Source organism: Apteryx rowi, unplaced genomic scaffold, assembly GCF_003343035.1.
Source record: "Apteryx rowi isolate R43461 unplaced genomic scaffold, aptRow1 scaffold_704, whole genome shotgun sequence".
In the NCBI taxonomy this organism is placed as follows: Eukaryota; Metazoa; Chordata; class Aves; order Apterygiformes; family Apterygidae; genus Apteryx; species Apteryx rowi.
The window spans coordinates 129713-153842 of NW_020450988.1; the positions used below are offsets into that span (position 1 = coordinate 129713).

At 40.8% G+C, this 24130-nt stretch overlaps 1 protein-coding gene across 7 annotated transcripts in view; it reads left to right on the forward strand.

Moving 5' to 3' along the window:
* The window catches only part of CUBN (cubilin), a 155866-nt gene that overhangs the window by 71329 nt on the left and 60407 nt on the right, over positions 1-24130 (forward strand). For all 7 annotated transcript variants that reach the window (XR_003256944.1, XM_026087135.1, XM_026087136.1 and 4 more), the window contains 8 exons: positions 2427-2608; positions 9315-9489; positions 11178-11359; positions 17746-17902; positions 19350-19466; positions 21835-21948; positions 23287-23415; positions 23680-23812. Coding sequence is in view for 6 of the 7 variants with exons in the window: in XM_026087135.1 (XP_025942920.1) it covers positions 2427-2608; positions 9315-9489; positions 11178-11359; positions 17746-17902; positions 19350-19466; positions 21835-21948; positions 23287-23415; positions 23680-23812 (1189 nt within the window). In the remaining variant the exon portion in view is untranslated. The remainder of the gene's footprint in view (positions 1-2426; positions 2609-9314; positions 9490-11177; positions 11360-17745; positions 17903-19349; positions 19467-21834; positions 21949-23286; positions 23416-23679; positions 23813-24130) is intronic.

Genomic DNA, 24130 nt, shown 5'->3' on the forward strand with positions numbered 1-24130 from the left:
GTGGGTTACACTGAAACCTTCTTTTTCTCTGTGTCTCTGCTGAAAGGTTCCTGGATAGCAAACGTTACGCGGGTTAACAGGTATCCACCGGTGCTGGCAGGCGCTGAGGAAGCAAGTGCAGCACCTTTTTCCATTGTGCTTATCTCTCTGGAGGGATTGAAGGCAGGATTGGCTTCAAATACACTTAAAGGCTGCTTTTACTACCGACTGAGACGTCTGTAACTTGATAACATACCCTGTGTCTGCCAGGCAAACCTTATGGTTATGGAGCATCATGCGCTGCAAGGTGGAGGTGATCCCTGGGGAAAGGGGAGAACAGGACTGAGACTGTGGCAGTTCACCTGTGAGGTCAAGCTCAGCCATGGAAAGGATTTCTAGGGTTATAGCTAACTATTGTCCAACTGTGGGAATTKTCATGTTTTTGTGGCAGTTTTCCCATGAGTACAGGGTGATGGAGTCAGAGATGCATGTCACAGAGCTGGCATGGCTGGAGACATCTTCCTCATGTCTGCTTTTAGATGACTCTTTTTTAGTTTAGAACAGCTTCTTATTGCCTTGCTCCCTTTCAGACCTGCTACTATTTCCTTTCACAGATTTGTATTTCACAGCCCTATAAGGCATCAGAGCCAACGGTGGGAGAGCACAATTCAAGTTTTCAGTGGGGAGCTGAAAGACCCCATGGTAGAGATGACGGCAAATGCTGTTGGTGTTTAGCAGCTGCCTTTTAGCCACCATGATTTTTTCAGAGAAGGCATTGAGGAAAGTATTTACATTTAATTGAAGATCTTAATTTACAAATTGATGAAGAAAGAAATGCATTAAGGAGAGCAATGGCCTAAGATACCTGATTCCAGTTGCAAATTATGCATAGATTTAGTACAGTTTAGGAGGGTTTCACACATCTGTGTGGATTGGTTGAGCAGGTCAGAGGGGTAGGTTTTTTTAATGTTATAAAATATTTCCTATAAATAACAGTTTTGGTAAAGATGCTATCGCTTTTCTGACATATTGCAATATTTGCTTCTGGAAATACATAGCTTGTTGGTTGTTAGGTGGCTTTATTATTATTATAACTATTTTGAGGCTTTTTTGTGATGTGGCAAAATCTTCCCTTTGGAGATGAATCCAAAGAGCTTGATTAGGTGGCTTAATTAAATATTTTGAGGCTTTTTTGCTATGTGACATAATCTTCCTTTTGGAGATTAATCCAAAGAGCTTGATGGAGTGTGGGCTTTCATTATAAGGGTGACCTGAGTGACCCCACAAAAGCTACGTTAGCAAAAGATTAGCTAGAGCCTGAATGAAGCACTTGAGGGCTTGTAATGCTCAGAGAGAGAAAATGCTGCTGCTGCAAGACAGGGAGACACACACATAAAATCAGATCAGACAGATAATTCCCTTGCTTTCTGCACGTGACAGGTAAACAGCCACCCCACTTACTTCTCTAAAGGTGTGGTTTCACGATGAACGTAGCCGACCTGAGTCTACCCTGACACCAGGAAGGGCTGGAGGAGCACCCTCACTGGTGCACAGTTCCCGCTGACACCAGCACCCAGAGGATGGACCAGGGAGAGGATCTCGCTGGGAACCCAACCAAAGGAAGCGAGGGCAGCAGTTGCCACTTATACCTGCATAAAGCAATGGTGAAACTGCAGCCTGAGCCCATCTTTTCTCTGCTCCTAGCTATGGCTCTGTAGCACTTATARTCAAGATGGTACACTTTTGTTTTGGAAGAGAGAGCTGCAGCCAAAGCTGATGAATTAAATGGTGCAGAGGTGAGGGGTAGAACAGCTTCAGCCCCAGAGACTTGTACTCCCCAAAGCCACAGCTGAAACAGAGCTGTCATGTAATAATATTAAACCCATGAAATGTCAGAAGGCCAGTTTGTCCACTGTGACTTGGCAGCCTGTAGTCATGTTCAGTGGGCTGAGGGAAATTGTATTGTCTTTTTAATTTTATGATTTGTAAAGCAATGGAAAATGGCATTTTTACAACAATAGGAAACCCTCCCCATCACAGCTTAATTTTGTATTAGTTGAGGTCAGGAGCAGCTGAGGATGGATCTGATTCAGTTTTCTAGAACCAGTCAAACCAAGTTAGAGGCCCATGTGAAAATGTCAACTATTCACTCTGTGCCTCAGTTTCTTCAGCTGTCAAAGCAGATTCTGAGGTTCAGTGAGAAGCCTGACAAAGCAGGGGGTGAAGTGCTTATTGCATGGGCAGTGCCAGCAGCTCCAGCCTGCAGTTTCTGGGTCTCTCCTCCCTGCGAGACCTTCGTTCCCTCTGACAGAGAGGACCCTCAAACCCATTGTACACAGTGTACGCATTTGTGCACAATGTAGGTGCTGATGCCTGTCTGTGTTCTATGGTTGTCGGGGAGGTTTTCCAGAGCCTCTCGCTGACAGGCTGCTTTCCTGTGTTGTCAGGTTGTGGAGGAGAACTCTCTGGCCCTTCTGGATCATTTAACAGCCCTGGCTACCCCAACAGGTACCCGAGCAATAGGGAATGCATCTGGTACATTCGCACAGCACCCGGTAGCAGCATTCAACTCACCATCCAGGAATTCGACATTGAGTATCACCCAAACTGCAACTACGATGTTTTGGAGGTAAGATTTAGGCCTTTGGAGGTAGATATAGCCCTCAAAGATATAYGAGTTATCTGCATTTTTGTCTGAAGCAGATTATCCCAAGAACTGCAGGAGCAGAACAAACAGTCTACTGCAATTACCCATTTCTGCTATGGTTAAAGTTACATTTCACAGATGTTGTTGCAGAAACCACAGCACTCATTAATTTTTGTGTTTATGGCTTTGGTATTTGTACACCTTAATCAATAATGAAGCTAGGCACTACACACTCCATAACATGAGACAAAGCTATTCCGAAGAACTTGAAGTCTTAAAATGCCCACCCTTTCCAAAGAACCGAGTGTAGGGTACTGTACCATGGAGATAAAATTTCCCAAAGCTAAAGGAAAATTGTGATYGCTGGGAGGACAGCTAAAATGGGACCTTGTGTAGGACCTTCCAAGGAAGTGGGGAGGTTTATAACCCTGGATCCTAAAAACTGTGAAGAACCTTTGTTCTTGGAAAAAAGAATAAAAGAAGAGGCAGTGTTGCAGTGTCCTAAGTAGATTAGGGTGGTTGGACAAGGAGAAAAGCAACCTCTCTAAGGGTTTATTGACCTTTAAGAGGCCTGGAAGAGTGCCTGGTCCTCTTATATAAGCCATCTTGGTGCTCATGTTGGGAATCAGCCAGGTGACCAATTCCCAGCTAACAGATTTGAATAGACTTCCAGTGCAGGAAAAAGCACTAGAAAGTAGTTTCAGAAAGAAATTATTTGGAAGGATAGATTTTCTAGATGGCTCTCACCAGAGACATACTAGRTCACTAATGGAGTTAGAGTTGTTGGGTCTTTTGTTGTTATTACCTGTGTGAATTTTTAATGTTCTCATAATGGACTAAAAATAAAAGATTCATTAAGAGAGATTGTACCACTGTGCTGGGGCCTTCTGTTCTCCCAAGGAATAGGAAGTATGGCTGGCATACAGCCAGACAGCTATCCATCCAGCATGTGCTCATCCTCTTTGCTTCCTTTCTTACCTTAGTAGCCTTGATTTCTCCAGCCTAGGGTTCTTAGTGCACGCTCAACAGCAATGTTCCTGATGGGAGACTTACCCTGCATCCCAAAGCAACTCTTAAGTATCCAGTGGCCAGACCAATGATTGTGAAGCATTTGTACAAGTAGAAGAGATGTATGACTTAACTCCAGCCTTTTGGCTTTAAAACAGGTTTTCCTAGCTGAGCAATGAAACTGAAGTCTTGATCAGGTGAACACGAGTATCCTACTAGCTTTGAGGCTTCTGTGGGATCTGGATGTAAGGAAGTTGCTCCATAAACTCTCCTTCAGTAGCAGTGGCAAGTGTGCCCGTGTGTCACTGCTGACACCTATGCCTGTGCATAAGTCACCCGCGTTGGCTGGTCTGGATATTGATGAAGTCAGCTGTGTTGCAGCTTCATTGCTGTTTATGCCTAAATGGCTGCACTGAAGCTTATCTGCCTGTAAGCTTCAGTCATGCCTCTGTTGCCCAGAAAAATCAATTAAACAGCTACAAAGTCCAATTCAGCTGTGGTTGAATAGTGCAAGGATGATGCCTACACCTGGTCACCCAGAGCTATCAGGATCCAGTAGCAATACAGATGGCTGGCAAACATTTGCTTAACAACTTTTTGATTAGTGTGGGGGGGAGCAACCTAAAAGCCTAATGAATGGGCTRCCTGTCAGAAATTGCTTAAAGGAGTTGCTTAAGAGGATCCTACAGCTTGCTGTTCTGTGTCCCTCAGTAAGGTATTTGCCTTAGGTTTCCAGTTTTCTTTCTTTACCCCTTCTARCCAGTTGCTGCTTTACTTCTTTCCATCCGTGCTCATTCATCAGCGCAGATGCCCACCTTGCAGTTTGAACTTCCCTGCCTTCCTGCCCTCAGTGTGGCTATTGACCACTGCTCTTCCTTGTCCTCAAGATTGCTATGCCTCTTGGTTACTCATCACCCAATCTTGGCTCACCCAGCTTCCAGCACCTGTCTCTGATCTGCTGATAGATAAACTAATACAAATYAAACTATTGGGGAAGATCAGTTCATGTCTTAGTGCAAGATCAAAGGTTCTGTCTGGCAGTGCACAACTCTCCCTGCCAAACTGCAAGCATTTGGTAGAGCTTTTTGTAATTTGCCACATATATATTTCCTTGTTTTTGTTAGAAATTACGCATTCGCAGCATCATTGATATAGTCTGCACAGAACAAAAGATGATTCAGATTTCGGGGGGAAAATAGAATGTGGTTAACTATTTTCAGGAGCTGCTGTACCTTGCGGTCTTATTTGCTGTACTTGTCTACATAGTCCAACCTGAAAACCATGCACACACACACACACACACACACACACACACATTTGATAAATTGCTAGGAAAAAAAGAGGTTCCTGGTGTGCCTTTGACATAGTCAGTTTCAATGATTGCTGGATTTCCCAAACTCCTTTCACCCTCGTGTTACCTCCCCAAGACTATCCTGTCTACCAATTCCTTGGGTTATTGAAGTCTTCTTTTTCTCATAGTTATTCCTCTGATTTCACTTTTTCCTTATCTTAGAATAGTGAGTTCTACCACTTCCTGTTTTCTTTCAAGCCAAATAACTTTCCAGTTTTAATAAGAAGTCAAAATCAGAACTAAAGTAGCTCTGCACCCTGCTGTTTGTCCAGACTCCCTGTCTAGTTAACTCTCTTCACTCTCTGAAACAAGAAACCTTTTTCAGAACATTGCAACGAATTTCTGTGTCCTTTCCTATTGTTCTTCCAAAATATGTYATCTTATAATAAAAATTTCTTAGTAATCACCAAGTTTGCTCACCTGGTTGCTTTTACTTTTTGCTTAGAAACACCTTTCTTCCACCTTGCAGAGAGTTGTAGGAAATTTCTAACAGATCTTTCCCATCACACCAACTTTGTTGCTGTCTTCCTTTTTATCTTTACCAGTTTCTTGAATATTTCTCTCTTGCATATCTTTCTGAAGCGTATTCATTCTTATAAAACGCAAGCACCTCCCTTCCCTTTCCTTTGACAATGCCTCTCAAACAAACTATCATTTTCATGTTGATATCGTGGACCTGCCATATGTTTCACTAAGACTTTCCAATAATAGTTAAGCAAAAATGTTGTGCATGGAATCTTCAGGTTCTCCCCATGGCTTCTGCATGCTCAAGTGTTTGATAGGTTCCCCTTTTATCCCCCCTCTTGTGTCTATTATGATGCCGTTGCAGTCTTTCTCTCTTCCCCATCAGATTCCACACCTTTTACAAACATCCAGAAGCAATTTTTTAAAGTTGTTTTTAAAGATGTTTTCTATAAATGTTTTATGGAAATAGAGGCCATCATTTTGGACATAATGAAAGAGTTAAATATATTTAAAAAATGGCTTCTCTGAAAATACATGCATAGAGAAAAATGACCATGCCAGCTTTGTTAAATTATGATTTCTCTTCTTTAACAGTGACCAGATTTTAGTAAACTGTAGATATGTGTTGCCACAGCAAGATGTAGCTGTGAGCTGAAAAGAAAGAAACCCTGTCAATCTGTTGCACTTCCAAACCTTTATCAGATGCTTTGGTCTTCTTGTTTAAATATAAAGAGACGTCAAATATTACCGTAATTCTTGTTTCTCTGTCAAAGTCAGGCTCTCTCWTTGCTGGCAGTTATATCTGAACAGGGATCAGTTTTATTCCCAGAAATCTGTGTCATGAGGGTGGACCAACCACATGAAAACAACTTTCTGTTGCTCATAACTCTGGAATGCTGACTGGTAACAATAAATGGAGCTAACGGAGCAGAAGCAAATGGTAAGAACAGATTAAAACCATGGGCTTTATGGCAGTGTCCTCCATCCCCGCTATTCCATCCAACATTATTTCATCTCTGGATCAGGTGCTCAGATCAGACTAAATGTTTTTATTTGTATTTTTATCTCTCTGCAGCTCGGACATCCTGTGACTCTTTGTGAACCACTCCCTGGAATTCATTCTTTCCATCCATTCTCTTTTCCCTCTCCTTTTTTCATGTGGTAACTATTGGTTTTCCGCTTTGGAGCCAAAAGTAACATTTTTATTGTTTTTTGTCATGGAAACGCTCTGGCCTGTTTTGTTCCAGCCCTTGTGAAAGCATCTGATTAGCTGAACTGACCTAAAGGAGAAAAGAAAATACACTCCTAACTGTAAAGAGCATGGCTTTGACTAGTGCTTTTGGTTTTGAAACTGTGCAAAAGGCCATTGCCAAACAGCTAACAATGTAAAGGAAACCCACAAAACTCAGCTTCCCATCAATATTTCTTTCCCATCCTTAATTTTCTTTTGACAGTCCAGCTCTAACTGTATGTGTTCAGCTTGGACCAATTTAATTCCTGAGGTAATAGTACAGAAATCAGCAGGCCTTATGTTAGAGCTGGGCTGCCTCCCCTTGCCCATGGTGTGCAGATGGCCCCRGGGAGCACTGGGGATGATGTGAGAGGCCAGTCCATGATGCATATCAGAGCTGAATACTCCCGCTGTTTCCTTTGCCACATAGCTTTATTGGGCAGGTTTAGATGATTAAGAGCATGTGTTCCCACTGGGTCCCACGCTGTGGCTCTGACTCAGGGAGATATACCACAAACACATTTTAAAATTCGCATTTTGAACAGACTTCTGACAAATGCAGCTGTTGTTGGGCCTCGCAAGCAGCCAAGCATTTGCTGAAGACGCTGAGCTTCCAGCGGACAAACATACTTCTTCCCAGCACTGTGGCTGCTTCATTACAGAATGAAGTCAGAATTTGAGCTGCAATTTCATCCCTTCTGACTTCTCCTGAATGCCTTGAGATGACTGATTTGGCAGAGGAGCCATTATGCATTCAATTCATGCAGCCTCCCTGTAGAAAGCATAATAGTGCTGGTCTCAGTCAAAATTAAATAAAATAATTAAGCGTGCCAAATCAGCCACTAAAATAAAAGGGAATCCTCTGAACATCTTACAGAGCATCATGTTTATAGAACAATTCATTTCTTGTTGCTTCTGGGGACAGGATCTTCAGCTTCTGAGGTGCCACATTCCTCTGGAATCACTGAATATTTTTTCTGTTTTAAAAAAAAAAGTTCTTTTGTCTGTACCTCTATTGGCAGAGCAGGGTCAGGCACTGTGAACATTAAGTGAGCACACAGTCAATCAGATTATGTAGCAATGCACTACGCTTGTCTCTGGAGGTGGTGGAACTAGTTCAGCTATTTATAAGACTTGCTCAGATATTTAGCTTGGACTGAACTCAAACTTCTTCTGAAGTTAGCAAGTGTCAGGTAGAGCTTATTAAAATATTTTGTTTGCCCTTGTCTCACATGATCAGAGGTAAAAGGGCCATAGAGCAGACTGGTTCTTGTGGTGCTGCCACTTTCTGAGAAAGATGTACAGATTGCTTTTTCTGACCTTTTTGATGTTTACCAGACTAGAAAAATATTGGAACAAATCTGGGATGCTGTTGGTGAAAAATCTTGATAGGAATTGTTGCCCCATCTTTCTAGTCCCTGGTTTTGTTGTTAGAACTTGTCATCCTCTAGTTTAGCTTCAGGATGTATATACAATGTGTGCTGATACAGGTGAGAATGGCTGTTACTGTTCTAACTATTGCTAGAAGGGCAGTAGCACACTCTTCATTCAGTGCCTCCATCAACAGTATTCCCATTTGAGCTTACTGTCAAGCTGACTTTTGGAGCTGCTGTCTCACCAGAGAGATCCCAATGGGAGGCAGGAGACCAAAACATCGGGCAGCATTTCATTAACACACAAGAAGCCAAGAAAATTTGATCACTGAGGAACCAGGCACCAAAATCATTCCTGGTTTTGAAAACTGTTCTAAGCATGTGTGTCTCCGTTGACTGTAAAAGGCCAGACTAATGAAGATGAGCCAGGTCCACCAGTTACAAATGGGTGCAAACTATTATCCCACATCCCATTCGGAAAACAAGAAACAGAATTACAAGGCTCCAGCCAAACAATCTAATTCGCTTGAATGGGTTTAATACTGCGTTTTAAAGTACACAACATTGTCGATGATGCTTAAGAGACTGGTGTTTTTCTGGCTTGTAGCTATCTGAGGAACACTCTTCTGAAAAGAAATACTAACTCTGAAAAGCTGAAACTTATTTTCTGTGGCATAGTCTGATACATATCCTTGTTTCTGTAGGGTGTTAGAATATCGTTTACTTCCTTGGCCCAAATCCCATAGTTTGGATCCTGWTTCTGCCATTGAAGTTACGGGAATTGCAAAGTGTTTTATTTTATCAGAGAGAATGATCAAATCTGGTTCCAGTTAAAAAAAGATCAATCTTAACTGTGCTTTTAAACATAAAGGCACAAAACAGCAGCATAAGTTCCAGCAAAGAGATAGTTTGTTTGCACAAGCACACAAAAGATGTACTTTTATATCCTCACAGAAAGAAGATGCTAACCCAGGAGGGATCGAGGAAGAACGTGGCAAAGTCTCCAAAGCAGAAAATTCTTGTTTAATGCAAAGCTGTTTTGAAATCATCTAGAATTGCATACTTGTTCCAGGTGTTTCAGACACCAAGCAAACCTTCAGAGAAGATAACTTTACTAGCTACCTTACGCTTAAAAATGTGGAATCACTTTCAATATTTACATGAGATTTTTTTTCTCCTGTCGAAGCAGTTCTGATGTATTCTACTATAGCAGATGGTGTCTTTGAAAACCTCTGACTGACAGTGTTCTTCTCTTTCTAGGTCTATGGTGGACCTGATTTTCTTTCTCCTAGACTAGCCCAGCTGTGTATTTCAAGATCAGYGCAGAACCCACTGCGAGTCTCCACCACAGGCAATGCAGTTGTTGTCCATTTCAAGACAGATGCAGCAGTGACTGGGAAAGGTTTCAATGCCTCCTGGCATGAAAAACCAGGTGGTGAGTGTGCCGATTAATGCCATGAGAAATTCAGGAAGTCTGAGAAGAATTGAGGATCAGCCATGCAAACATGTAAAGTAGTCAAGCAGTATAAGATTGAAAGCTAAGGAGAATTAGGATGTTACTGGATTTGGTTCCACTAAGAGAAATGCTGAAAAACACACAGAGGAAAACAGTGAGAAAGAAATCATCTAACTGGCGTATATTTAAGTCTATTTATATGTATTGTTACAGTCTACCTGTTTCTTCTATACGTAATGAATTAAGACATTCCTGTAATCAAAAAAGAACTTTWGTATGCCAGTGATTTCTCACGCACACGCACACATACAGCCTTTAATTAACTGAATGATGCTTCTGGTTTTAAATTATAAAGTGAAAAATACTGAGAACGTGGCTTAGCTTGGAGAACTCAGTGAACTGCAAAAATATTTGGAGTGATTAGTAAATCCTTGAACTACACAAGGTTCATCCGTCCCCCATGTGATTATTTGTTCAAAGTCTTACTGGTAATCAGCGAAAGAAGAGAAATGTTTAAAGGACCCCACCACATGTTTCTACATGGGAGTTCTTATGAAAAGTCTAATTACCAGTACATAATTGCAATGAAAAGTGAGAAGAGGCAGACTTTAATTCTTGCAGTTTCACTTGATTAAATACACTGATTCATTGGTCTGTCAGGGTTCAAACTTCTCCATTCTCACAAGTTTTATGAGAAAGGCACAAGATTTCTTTGAATAAAAAGACAGTTTACAATAGTCCTTTGAATTAATCCCCTTCCAAGATTTGCTGGCTTATTTTTTCCAAACTACTTAGCCCCCCTGAAGCTTTCTCATCCCTTTATCTTGCCTGTTGTACTTCAACTCCCCCTCTCGCCTCTAAAATACCCTCTCACCGGAGCCTAATAGCAGTGTAGTTTTTATCCTTCCAGCAGGCTGCCTCCATCTCCAGCAGTCCCTGTGTCTTTCTCTCACCCCACTTCATCTCTTTGCATCACATAAAAGTCCGTTTGTTTGTGTTAGTCCCATTGAAAGTCCTGGTGTTACCCGCACAGGATCCATCATTCTGGGCTATTCAGATGTTCATGAGTGCTGGAGCTGTTCTGGTCAGAAATAGCTGGGGGTGAACTGGAGTCCTCAGGAAGCCCTCAACTATATAGAAAGAGAAGTAAAATCTTGAGGCTTGTAATCGCTGTATTGCTCATGAGAAAATGGAGCTCCCAGCTGTCCTCATATTTTCCAAAATCTTTTTCTCACCCCTAYGCTCAGCTGGGCCTAATCATTGCTTTCTCAGTGTACTAGGTTAGCCAGTCACCTAAGTATAAAAGGTCTGTGGCATTCATATGAATTATATTTTTAATTGTTTTTATAGTATGTAGGATAGAGAAATACCAGTCCTAATACTTCAGCCTGTAGGTCATTTCCTACCAACCTGGGGCTAGAAAGAAACTCACAAGCATTGTTGTTGCATATTCAGCAAATATGATAATRTTATACTTTCGTGGTAGTCATTTTACAGTGATTTTGGCTGTAGAAAAGACACTTAAACAGATGGAGTGCTCATTTTACACAGGTTTAATGTAGACAATACAAAGATGGAGGTGATGTTCCTTCAGTTTAAAAGTAAAGATAGAATCTTGCTAAGGATAAATGAGCTATTATGGTTAAAACTGATCATATCCTTTTCAGGCTGTGGTGGTATTTTCCAAGCTACCAGTGGTGAAATCCATTCTCCAAACTATCCTGAGCCTTATAATAACAACACAGACTGTTCTTGGGTTATCCAAGTTGACTACAGTCACAGAGTCCTACTGAACTTCACGGATTTTGACATTGAAGATCACAACTCGTGTAACTATGACAGTGTTGCAGTAAGTAAAAATAGAAATTTCAAAAGTTTCCTTAATGAGTCTGGCAAAATGCTTGCAAAAGAGGAAGTTCACTGTGCAACCTAGGCTGCAGCTGGTTTCAGGCTGTTTGTTGCATAGTCATGTTCTGTATTTATTCATTGACAATCTAAGGCTTAAATTTAAAGCTAAATAATTATGATCTAGCTCCCTTTGCTCCACCACTGGAGCAGGCTTCACAAATGCATTTGTCCATTCTACCATGATCCTTATATGTGTACATTTATATGTGTAAGGATCTTTTGTTGAGAGTGGAGCATGCGGCATCCTGTCAGTGTGTTTTTCTTTTTGGTGGTGTGAGTTATCAGTAGTACTGAAGGGACAGCCCTGTATATCGATGGCTGTTATTATGACACCCTTTTTCATCTGAACTACGGTGCAGGTTACCACAGCTTGTTCCAACCCATAAGACAGACTGCCCACATCTGTAATGGGTTGCCCACACTCGGTTACAAAACTCAGGAGAGAGGGAGGTCCATGCCCAGAAGGAGTTTGGGTTTGCTGGCTTTCATTCTGTGTGCACTGTGTACTCAGGTGCTCCTCAGCTGGCTGTTTAATTGCTTCATTAGAGAGTCTGCCCTCTTAAAAGCTTCACATTGCTATCAGTTTGTGAGCTTTTGTTGATCTCACGGAAATTCAGATTGCTGCTCAATCAGCGTACGACAACGAAGAGCTCTCCATGTCCCACACTTGGCCCTGTAGTAGCAGGAACATGAAATCCTGACCTTTGATGTCAGATTGCACTTCACTCAGTACAAAGGCATGTGTGATTGGTACAAGGCGGATAAAGCACAGTGGCTCTAGCCCAAAATCCAGCCCTCCTCTCCTTGATAAATCGTCATTCACAGAGAACTCTTGTTGGCAGGAACAGAGACTCTTTTGAAAACAGCATCACTTTTAACAGCATTACCTCGTAAAGCTTTTTTGTACTGAATCAGTAAAAAGGAAACATGTCCTCATTTTGCTGAGCAGAACTGAAGATTTCATTTGGCTACAAAGCATCTTTGTCCAGTGGATGTGAACATTTTTTCTGGTTCTGAAGCACAGGGAAACATGGTTATGTTTTTTGTTTAATTTTTTTTAAATCCACTTAGGGGAATTATTGAAATGGAAAATCTACTGGAAAATAAGAGAGTATTCTGTGATATCATACAGGAATAGAACATCAGATTGCCTGGCAGAAGCATGGGCCATCTGAAACAGCAGTACTGGGCAAAAAAGTCCCCAAATTAGGGGCTAAATTCTGAAAAGACCTGAAATCCAAGCTTCAATTTTAAACCTGATGCCAGTGAAACCTGTCTAAATGCTTTGTGGAGTACTCAGCTCCATAAGCTCCCTGCAGCTATAGGCACAACTCCCATTACTTTTATAGGCCAGATACAGGCACTAGGTTTTTATTCATTAAAGGGGATCAGTGCTTCACCTGGCAGAGGAGATGGCTATGGCAGAGCTCTTTGCATAAGGTGGAGTTAGCGGACCATCACAGCACAGTGACACCTCTTTTCCTCTATTCCCATACAAGTATCTGTTGTTTGCTTCTGCTTTTTTGGTTTTTGGAGGATGATGGAGGAAGAGGTTGCCAATTAGCCCCAGTTGTGCAAACATGACTGAAGCAGCAATATGAACCGGGAGGGAGATTTAAGTTTAATGYGGGCATCAGTCATTGCCTGCCTTCAGGGTGATTTGAAAACGGATGAGGGAGAATGCTGTTTTGAAGCCAAGAGATAACAAAGGTCTCTGAGTGGTATGTGAGGTAGAGGATAGCTCTTCAGTGCTAATGTGGGGGGATCAACAAAACAAAAAGGTTGGATGGTGTTTCTTTCTCTTCCTAGTATGTCAATAAGCTGAAAACCACTTGTTTCCAACACCTGGATGTGATTTGTGTTCCTCTCATTCCATGGCTTGCTAAATGCCTTGCACAAGAACAGAGTGAGGGGACAGAAAGTGCCTGAGGATCTGTAAGGATATGCATGACTGGGAATGGCTTAGGAATTGCAATCCAGAGGAACATAAATGGAAAATATGGGTAGATAAGGAAGCTAGTGGGTTGTTATTTTCTCTCTAATATAGGAACAACTACTATGTATGAGTAATACAATGGTTCCACCCTTTTTTGTTTCTGTATTTTTTTACTTATCTTTATGGGTTTTATTTGCTTTGTGAATTCTCTTGGGGCTCCCCTCCACCACTGAGTGTACCAAAGGCCTTTTCCTTCATCCTTCCCCTTCTAGACCAACTCATTTTTCCCTGTGATATGACTTGAGATGGCACATGTAGCTGTAGTATCACTTGCCAGTTCTTTGTTGAGCTTCTTCCTCCGGTTTCTGTTTTAGTTTGTTTTTTGTTTTTGTTTAATATTTCTGCTGCAAATTCTTTTCCATTGGGAACACATGAAAATGTACTTTTTCCTGCAATGTCTTCCATTCCACAGTTGTGAACAAAATGGAGGAAGGGAAAACACTCAGGTCTGGTACTTCTTGGCTATACTGCTCCTCCAAAAAGCCCAGTGCCTTTTTCAGTTCTGCTCAATGATTTCCTGTGTGAACCTGAGCACAGATCTAGGTTCAGCCAAATTAATTTTAAGCATGTAACTGTAACCCACGGTGTAACTGCTCTGAGTTCCCTCTAGAGTCAATGGACACAGCGCAGGCAAGAAAGGCCTCCAAAGAGCAGTCCAGGCAACCAAAAAGCACATTCTCCACGGATGATGGATGTCCCAGTTGAGTGCCTAAATTTAGATGGTGCCTCAGTTCTTCATCTGCTAAATGAGAATTTACAGCCTTTACTTTCTCTGGTCTACAGAAAGCATAAGATCTTAAGAAGACTTTTTGGTATCACTGTCACCATACATAAACAATAAATACTTAATTTCTTTTTTTGTACCAGACTATTTCTATCTGGAGAGTGTGTCTGACAGCAAACAAGTTTGTCTCTTTGAACGAAAATAGAGGAAAAGAAATGGAAGGTGCACTAATTCCTGTATTTTTTGCCCATGTGTTTAACCAATGAACTATATCTGAAGTTACATTAGGAGTGAAGGTCAGCAAGACTTTCAAGTGTTTGGAGAGCCTATGAAGGCATGACTCAGCGAGCAGCATTTGTAGAACAAGGCACTGAAAAGGAGAGGGAGAAATAGTTCATTCTCTTCAGTGGCTTTGATTAAGTAAATGTTATTTTTCTTCCCTGCTGCAGTATAACAAGCAGTACACAGGAATGCAGAAAATGTAAACCTCTGGGAGCTAGAGTGGAGATATGACTTACTTTATTCCAGGTGCTGGCAGAGAGAATCTTCCCAGAGAGGACAGCTAGGATGTGGGATTTTTATGTTCAGAAAGCAAAAATTATCTTCTTTCTGTCATGTGCTTTTGCAAATTGAGGTACTCCTCTCATTTCAACAAGAAGGAGATGAATCATTCAGTTATGTTCATTGTGTAAAGAGAGGGGAAGAGCAAATTGCTGCTATGTACAATGCAAAAGAAAATCTGGCTTTTAAAAAAATTCTTGTGAGCAGATACATCTTTACTTATTACAGATGCAGGAATGCATTTTTCAGATGTTTTCAAATTCACTTTAAGGCACTATGAAGAGATACAACTATTCCCTGAACTAGTGAGGGAATATTTTGGTTTCTTATCTAGACTCAAGACTGAAATCCTCCCTACAAAATAGTTTAAGTTAATAAATAGCAGGTGAGTAACAATGATGTAGCCAGAAAATACCTATGTGCTACTGTGCCTGCTTAACTTGTAGCTGCCGTAACTCCTAAAATGCCACAACATCTCAGTAACACTTATGCTGAGCTGGTGTATGAATCAGATTTTTAGCAAGTAAAAAGGCTAAGAGTCATTCCTAGTTTTCTGAAAGAGGAGACACCACTTTTCTTCAAACGAGCCTCCTAGAAGCAGTAAATATATTTGATTTAGAAAACATTCTTCTGACTCTCTGCTCTTCTCCCAGCATTAACACAGAAAGACTTCTGTATTCCAAAAAGCTCTTGGGATGAAATGTCTACTTAGTCTCTCATGTTAGTCATCCTTAATGTTTTCCCTAGTGAGACAGCTCAGTTACTACAGGTTCATAACAATCCACATGTCAACGGTCAGATCCTCAGCTGTGCTGAGTGGCACCAATCCATCAAAACCAGCAGTTTACATTAACTGCTGTCAGGCTCTCTCCGCTCTCTCTCAACACAATGCTTATTCTCTGTTCTAGCACACAGATAAAATCCTCTCACTGCTGTCTAGGGACTGTCAGTGCCTTAACTCCTAAGGGTTATTTTGTTAGTCATTATTTTTTTCATACGCCACGGTTTGTGGTTTTTAACTCTAGGCAGCTTGATTAATGTACAGAATATTTGTGCAGGGGAAAAATAAACATTGCACAGTTTGTATTAAAGTGCTGACCGTGGCAGAATGCCAAGACAGAAGAAAAGGTTGAATGGATGGGTATCATGGTTCTCTTTACCAGGTGCTCATTTGTCCAGACATTGCAGTACACTTAATACTCCATCACAACGTCCCACACAGCTAGCCAGTGTTATATGCCCAAGGACAAATGTTTAATTCATGAAAACAGCATTGGCTAAGCAGGGTATGTCAGTGGATTAAACAGGAGTTTTGTGCTTTATTGCTCAGCTTGGAGGTTTATTTGAGACAGGTCACCCTTTTTCAGCTACTGTTATATTTTTCTCACTAATGCACTCAAAGGCCTTTGAATAGCAGAGGCAGAAACATTGCATTGTGTTACACAGTTTAGTTAGACATTTTTAACTGATCAGTACTGCATTGCACAGGCTTGCTAGAATCTGAGGCATTTAAAGTAGAAGAAGAAAATCTTAAGTAGTAGATCTGCTTTAACCCAATGGCATTATTTTGTTCTAAGTGCAGTTTTATTTAGCTTTTTACCTCCTAGCACCTGAGTATCTTYCAGTCCTCTTACTATCCCTTATTTTTCTCCATTTTACAATAGGAAGCTGAGTCACAGGTTATATTAAATGACATGCCTATGGTCATGTAGGATGCTGATGCTGAGACAGGAACTGAATTCAGGTCTTCCACGTTGCTGCCCAGTAGTCCAAGGCTCTTCCTCCCTGGGTCACATGACTGTGCCGATGGCTCCAGTGCAAATCACTGAAACCAGGCACAAGGCTCGTGAGAGTGGCCCATGGCTGCAAACACAGCAGCAGCAAATCACGTCTGCTTGAGTGCTAGGAAAGTTTGGTGGGACGCTCTGAGCCCATGCCATTTTCCCTCCTCTGAGGTTTCTCTTTTTATAATTTTGATGTCACTTCGGCTAGAAAGTCATTGATTTTAACTTTGCTAGCCTTATCTTCCTGATTATGAAACTAAAAGAAAGGAAACAAAATTATCAGCTGTGAAGGAAAAAGARAAGAAAAGCATTTGTGGTAAGATTAAAGTGAAGTTCTTATAAAACCATCTGTTTACTGTGCTCAGTGACTTTTTGTGCATTATGCTTTGCAACTTAGGATAATGTTAAATGCCATTAAATTGTTTCTTAAGCAGCCCTTCTGGGTTGTTCAGCTAATTATATTGTGTGCGTATATTTAGGTAGACTTAACTATATGTCTGTGTGTGCGTGTGTATATATCTAAAAAATGCACACACACACAYGCACACTCACTCACATTCAGCTACATGTATTCAGCTACAGTTAGCAATATATAGGCATTCATATGCATATACATAACTGTATCTTGCTGCAGGCGCCATACAATTGGTGTTGTATGATACTGAACATTTCTTTCCCCTCTTCTTTCCCCTCTGCATAAATGACACTTCAGATATGTGTCTAGTTCAGCCCCCTAAAACTATTATAAAGCATAGATACATGGACCCTGATGCTTAATACTAGRTAGATACATGTAAAAACACTGACTCAAGTGTCTTCTCTTTTTATACACAGTCATAGTCCCACTGATACACTAGTGGCATGTTAGAGCCGATATAGAAGTCTTTACTGAGGCAAGATTAAGAGTCTAACTGAATAAAAATTACCAAGAACTCATATTTAGCYATTAACAGGAAACAATAACAAAATGTATGGGGATATCTGAGTTGTTAAAGTAGAGTTGCTTCCATCCCAGACATGTACAGAGTAAAAGGGTTACATTATGCTTTTTTGCTATAAAGGTCACAGTAGCTTCAGCCCCAAATGGCTGCATTCTTTGGAAATAGCCACAGAATTAAAACAGGCAATGCATAATTTGTTTGCGCTGCTAATACCAGGATTGTATCAGGATCAAAGCGTATAAAACAGGAGACGGAATGAAATAAAAGTCTTCTTAATACTTCTATTGAAATACAGTAGTTCATTCCACTCATTTGTGGCAGGTATATGATGGCCCCAGTAGTGAAGCACCACTTCTTGGAAAACATTGTGGGACACAACAGCCTCCTCCGATCAGAACCTCCAGGAACGTGATGTATGTCCGACTGCGCTCTGATACAACCATCCAGCRCAGGGGTTTCAGCGCTCGCTTTACTGAAGGTAGTTTCTTCATYCACACAAACACGTTTGTCTAATCACCAGTTAGTCTATATCAGGTACAATTTTTTAACACAGCTTATAATGGAAAGTGTTGTTTCTATACATGCAGCATATCAGTGTATATCTTTAGCAGGACTGAATTTTGTAAAATTATAGATTAAAGAATTTAAAAACACAGGATCATCTTAGATTTTTAGACTGGAAAAAAAAATGCCCTCTATGGCAAGCCATCTAGCAGACATGTCAGCTGCCTCTTATTCCTCCTAGCATTTTATATCTTTATCTATGAAGTACATGGATTCAGTCCAGCAAATCCCACCAAACATGAATAATCTAATTTGTGGATTGATATTTTCCATGGTTTCTTTTTTAATGAAAAATGGCTCCAGCTGGGCAGAATTTTTCAAGAAATTTCATATTATTGTTGATTTTCTTTCTTTTTTTCACAATAATTTTGAAAGCATTTCCCCCCCAAGATATAACTGTTTAGTTTTTGTGGAGAAAATCTTTCTCTCATTGTTTYATTAGGATTCTTTTCACTAGATGTTAGCACTTTTCCCAGCAAAAGCTTTTTTTTCTTTGAAAATTTTGTGAAAAATTGTAAAGAAGGAATTTTCGTCAGTAAAATTTCCAAAGTACCCCAAATCTTGACAACCCCAATTACTGGGGTCCTAGCTAGATGCCTAATTAGGCATTTCTGAATACCAAACACGACAGCCTAACCTGCTAAATATTCTCAGAGCACATCTACCAGATCAGGCCGTGCACAAAAAGCAGCTGGCGAGTCTGCCTGGGATGGAGGCAGCTCAGATTCTGTCTCCCTGAGAAAGACCCTGTAATTCCCATTTCCTGCTGGATGGCAGCACAGCATGATGCGTGGATCCCAGACTTTGGTTCCTAACTCCCCACTCTTACGTATAAAGTGGCTGGATGTTTATGAAAAGTCAGCATGCTTAGAAATTAAGCATTGAAGCGCTCAGCACTGTTAGCCAGAGTTACACAGTGGATTAAGCTTTTGAGTATGTGCAACATTTCATACAGTTGCAGTTTTGCTGATCCAGCTCCCAAGAGGATCATGCCAATGCCATGTGCTACAGTCCTTGGGCACAGGCAGGTTCTGGAGGGTTTCTCACTGTTCTTTCCTTCCTAAGTGCCAACAAAGGCAAAAGATCAGAGAAACAGATGTATGATTGGGCTACCCTGAGCTCAAGTTATTTTGGCCCCAAGATTGCTCTCTTAAGCTATGTATGAGGCAAGGTTTGTTCCCAAGTCTTTCTGACTTCCCTCAAATTCTTGTCACGTATTTTACCCTCATTTTACATTGCTGCAGGGTGTTGTGTTTTATACATTCCTTTTCACTACAGAATATAAGATAGGTGTTTTATTTATATAAATGTGTGTTTGTGTGTGTGTGTGTGTGTGTGTGTATATGTGTTTCATTCTAAAGCATGTGGAAGTTTCATCGAGTCAGATTCAGTTGGGGCAGCAATTTCCTCTCCTCTGTATCCTGCCAAATACCCAAACAATCAGAACTGCAGCTGGATTATTCAGGCTCAGGAACCATGTAAGTAAAAACATCTTTTATAGTTAGCTGGATGACTAATATCCTCATCCTTTTTTTCTGTAATAACAATACAAAATTCCTGCTTTATTTCTCTAGGAAGTTCTGCATCCTGGTAGCTCGAGAGAGTATGAATCTCCTAATCTGTCCTAAGTCAAATTTTACTGTAGAAAGATTTAGGACATAGTGAGGAAAACAAAGTTTACAACTTTGTCATCTTAGCTGATTTACTGGGACCTGAGTGTTGGAATTATAAACTAGGTGTTGAATAGTATGTGAAGCTGGAATCATCTGTCAGAAAATCTTATAGATACATAAGGCATAACATATAATACATAATGCATAATATCTAATATAATATTATATATGCATTTGCATATACACACACACCTATATATACATCTGAGCTTATTTTGGCCTGGATTTTTCAGGCTAGAGTTGTGGTGTATCAGATGTACGCTGTTAACATAAATAAATAAAATTGCAATTAAGTAGTGACAAAAGGTAGGGAGATATTTTGATTTAAAATAGAATTTAAAAAGAACATAAATACACTAGTCTCATGTACATAGCTATACCCTCAGATGTTTCTCTCTAATTTTAGACAGATTTATGATTGATGTTAARACACCAACATCTTCCATTGGATATCCAGTATTACTTTTACAGTGTATAAGATTTCCTAAAATATATGTACAACTGGGAAGAGTTACAGTATCCTGGTAACATCATTTAAAGTAAATGTTTATTTTTACCAGTGACTAATGACCAATTGTTGTTTGCCTGATATCTATCCATTGCTATTAAAATCATAGAATGTTCCAACCACATTTAGAAGTTTATTTTGCTAAGTTATAAAATGAAAATCAATATACCAAGGAAAACACTAAAACAAAAATTAGGAGATAAGCAATTTTTAAGCATAGGTTCTTATACAAATAGATGAAAAATACATCATCAAAGCTGTTCCTGACCTATACAACAATTTTTTTAAGGACAGTCTCTTCCTGGATCTAGGTTGAAAGTTCATACATAGCTCTTGTCTCCTGATTTATATCAGTGTGAGAGAACAAAAAAATCCTGGATAAGAAGTAGTAGAGGCTTCCTCCATATATCACAAGGACCACTACATACTACATGTATTACAGGTACACATGGCTTTTTTGTGCCAGCCACACAGCGTAACAGGACATAGCCGTATAAAGTAGATGTAGTCATTGCAAACCACAGCAGAGAGTTCTTGTTCAACTTTTACTGAGACGGCCAACAAGTCTTCTGCTCTCACCACCCACTGTGTTTTTACTTTTCATTTTATATCTCAAGGACCTGCACTGATAGCTGCAAGTGATTGACTGGCCTGGTGCACAAAAGAGGGCTGAACCCGCAGGCTATAGGGTTGAATGGCAGTCAGTGGCACCCTGCTGAACGCAGCGCCTGGCCCGTGTTCATGATTTCAGCTTGTTCTAGCTAATTAATCATAGCCAAGGGAGAAACAAAATGTTTGTGTCAAATTCAGACTTGGTCAATGTGAGAGAAAACTTAGTGGGGCCATGTAGGCACGCTAAAGCTGGGCCTAACTATTACCATGAACTGGTGTTGAGAAAACCTCTGTTCTTCCATTCATGAATTCAGCGGTGTTCATATTGAACAGGCTAAAGCAATATGAGAATCAAAAATACCCTGAGTCAGAAATCCTCTTTTTTGGCTTGTAGGCTACAGTCTGAGGGCGTGGAAAATCCAATTCCATACGAATATAGCTGAGGGTAGTTAATGATCCTTTAACCAGTCCRACTAATGTATGTGGAACATTACCACACAATAAAGATGCAGCTCTTTCTGAGCCTGGAGCAGGGCAGCGTCAGTTCACATTTTGTCCAGATCTGTGGTCTAGATCACAAAGGGACAGGAGGTCATGGGTGCATAGAAGTAAGTTTTGTTTTTCAGTTATAATGTGTGCAAATTTTCCATGCTGTATTTGGTCACATTTACACTACATTTACACATTTTACATGAAGCTGTTCAGATGTTGGAAATTTAGGTTCATGTGTATGCATTAAATCCTACACTCCTAAACTATAAAGTACTGAAATATGAAGATATTTATCAGCACTTTTACAGTAAGGATTAATGGACTTCCACCAAATTCACTTCACATATCAAAAATTAAATTATTTCAGATTTTATGCTTTATGATCCAATAACAGACACTAATTTATTTAACTGATTGACTTCAGGGGAGAGAAGAAAAGATGGTACTTCTGCTATCCTAGAATGCATATGGAAAAAAGAAATCCAGTGTGTGTTTACATGTCATTATGTATGTGTGAAATGCCATCCTTCCCTTCAAGCTTTCACTCTTTTCTCTTACCAGTTAACCACGTTACACTCTCATTCACTGACTTTGATATTGAAAACAACAGGCAAAACTGTACGACGGATTTTGTAGAGCTTTTGGATGGGAATAACTACGAGGCTCCTCTTCGAGGTATTGCGCCTTCCCCTGTTTATTTGCTACATAGGACTACACACAATGTAAGCAGGAGAATAACATTTTTCGTGAGCGTACTCCTGCCTGATGGACTTGCCCTGACATTGTGAGTACCCATGGCGGCGCTGGCCCRGGGAGACCCCAGCCGGAGGAAAAATCCTCAGTGTGAACAGTGTGGTCCTCAAAGGCGCCAAGCACATCCCTCCTGACCTGCGGTGTGGAGCTGATCCTGTGGCCTGTTTCCCTCCTCCTCAGCAGGGCCCTGTGGGAAATGGGGGGAAGGAGAGAGGAAGGAGAAGGCTCTGCCACAGCAATTCAGTTTAAATGGCATTCTTCAGGGTAACTGTACGAGGACAGATCGTAACCCTCACCCATAAGCAGAGTCAGCGCCATACACAGGTGAAGAAAGCTGCAGGTTTCTGGGAGCAGAAAATGAATTTTCCTCAAACCCCTGAAAGCTTGACTTTCTGCTTGTTTCTGATTTTTCTATGGCTTTCTCCTCACTTCTTTGTCCAGAGCCATCACCTCCTTGTGTAAGGAGCAGCAAAATTTAGTATTGTTTAAACTGCCAGCAAACCACGAGGCAGCCCTGGCCACAGGCTGATCCTGACTCCCCTCACACCCCCAGCATTGCCTCGAATTCACTCCTGGGAAATTGAGAACATCTGTGCCTGATTCTGCTCTCCCTTACATTGGATTCCTATATACTCCCTTGACAGGAGTGGGGTTACACCCTATTTAAATGGGTTGTAACTGAGAGCAGACTTCAGTTCTTTGTCTCCTGCYCTGGGCCTTCACTCTGTTTCTCATGCCAGGCAAGAGGACCAGGGCACTAGCACCTATCTTTTTCTCTGCTGTTGGATGCCTTTCTGCTGCAGTATGTTTAATATGCTTAACCCCCATGTTATAGTCTATTGCAGGAGAACTGGTCTGTTATTTGTCACTTTTTTTTTTTTTTTTGTTAGAAACCAATGAAGTGAAGCAAGAAGTATTAGCAGATATATTTGTTGGGATTTTTTTTTCTAATTAGGCTGTATTTTCTGGACAGAGTGAAGGCAAAAGATTTCATCATCAGAATAGCCAGGAATTAGGGTGCCTGCAGTGCAGGAGGTCCAGGTTCAAATCCTTCCTCTGATAAAAAAATATATTGCCACCAGAACTGAGTTCTCTAATGGAATGGCTATTTCATATTTATGTATATTTAATTTACAATTGTAATTGGAAGCAACAAATGTTATTCCTGACTGCTGTCAGGAGCTAATCCCAAATGTTAGGTTAGCTATAGTAATTATATGCTGAATGCTTCATTTTTCCCTCTGGCTTGTTCTCTTTCAGGCCGTTACTGTGGCACTACTATGCCACATCCTGTCACTTCTTTTGGTAATGCCTTGGTGGTGAACTTCTTCTCCAACAACGACATTACCGCCAAGGGCTTCCATGCCACCTATGCTGCGTCATCATCATGTAAGTCCATACAGCAGGTGTTGCTAGCCTATGCCTCTGATTTTTAAGAAAAGGAACAGATGCTGTATCTCTTTGGCTCTCTGACATTGCCACATTTAAACTCCCCTATTGCCCTACCTCTCCTTTTGGCCAAGACCTCAGCAAGGCAATCACTAAGTTAAAGAATAAGGAGAAATGCTTCCCCGATTAGCAAATTCTCTGGCCCTCTCAAGATATTTTTTCTGTTATCTTTCTCTAGCCTCTGCTGTCTCCTTCTCATTGCAGCCTGCGGGGGTACTTTCCACATGGAGAGAGGAGCTTTCAGCAGCCCTGGCTATCCCCAGCCGTACCCTCTCAACACCGAGTGCGTCTGGAAGATTCTCAGCTCCCCTGGCAACCGGCTTCAGCTGTCCTTCATGTAAATGCATTGCCAGGGGTTATTATTCAGCCCTTTAACGGAGCCGAAGGAAGGATGCTCTGTGATTATTAGGAAATGCAATTACCAGATGATAAAGCTGAAACATGCTCTTAGAATAACTTTGAAGGAAAACACAGCAATGGCTGGTGGCAGCTTGCAATCAGTGTTCTCTCTTAGTCATTGCTTATGTTAAGGCACATACAGCATTATATAAATAGGTGGTTTCTTATTCGAGCAACATGGGATGCTGAAGAAGCCAGATCTCACTCACTTATAAACAAGAAGAAACTTAGCATTACCTCACTTCTTTTTTTTTTT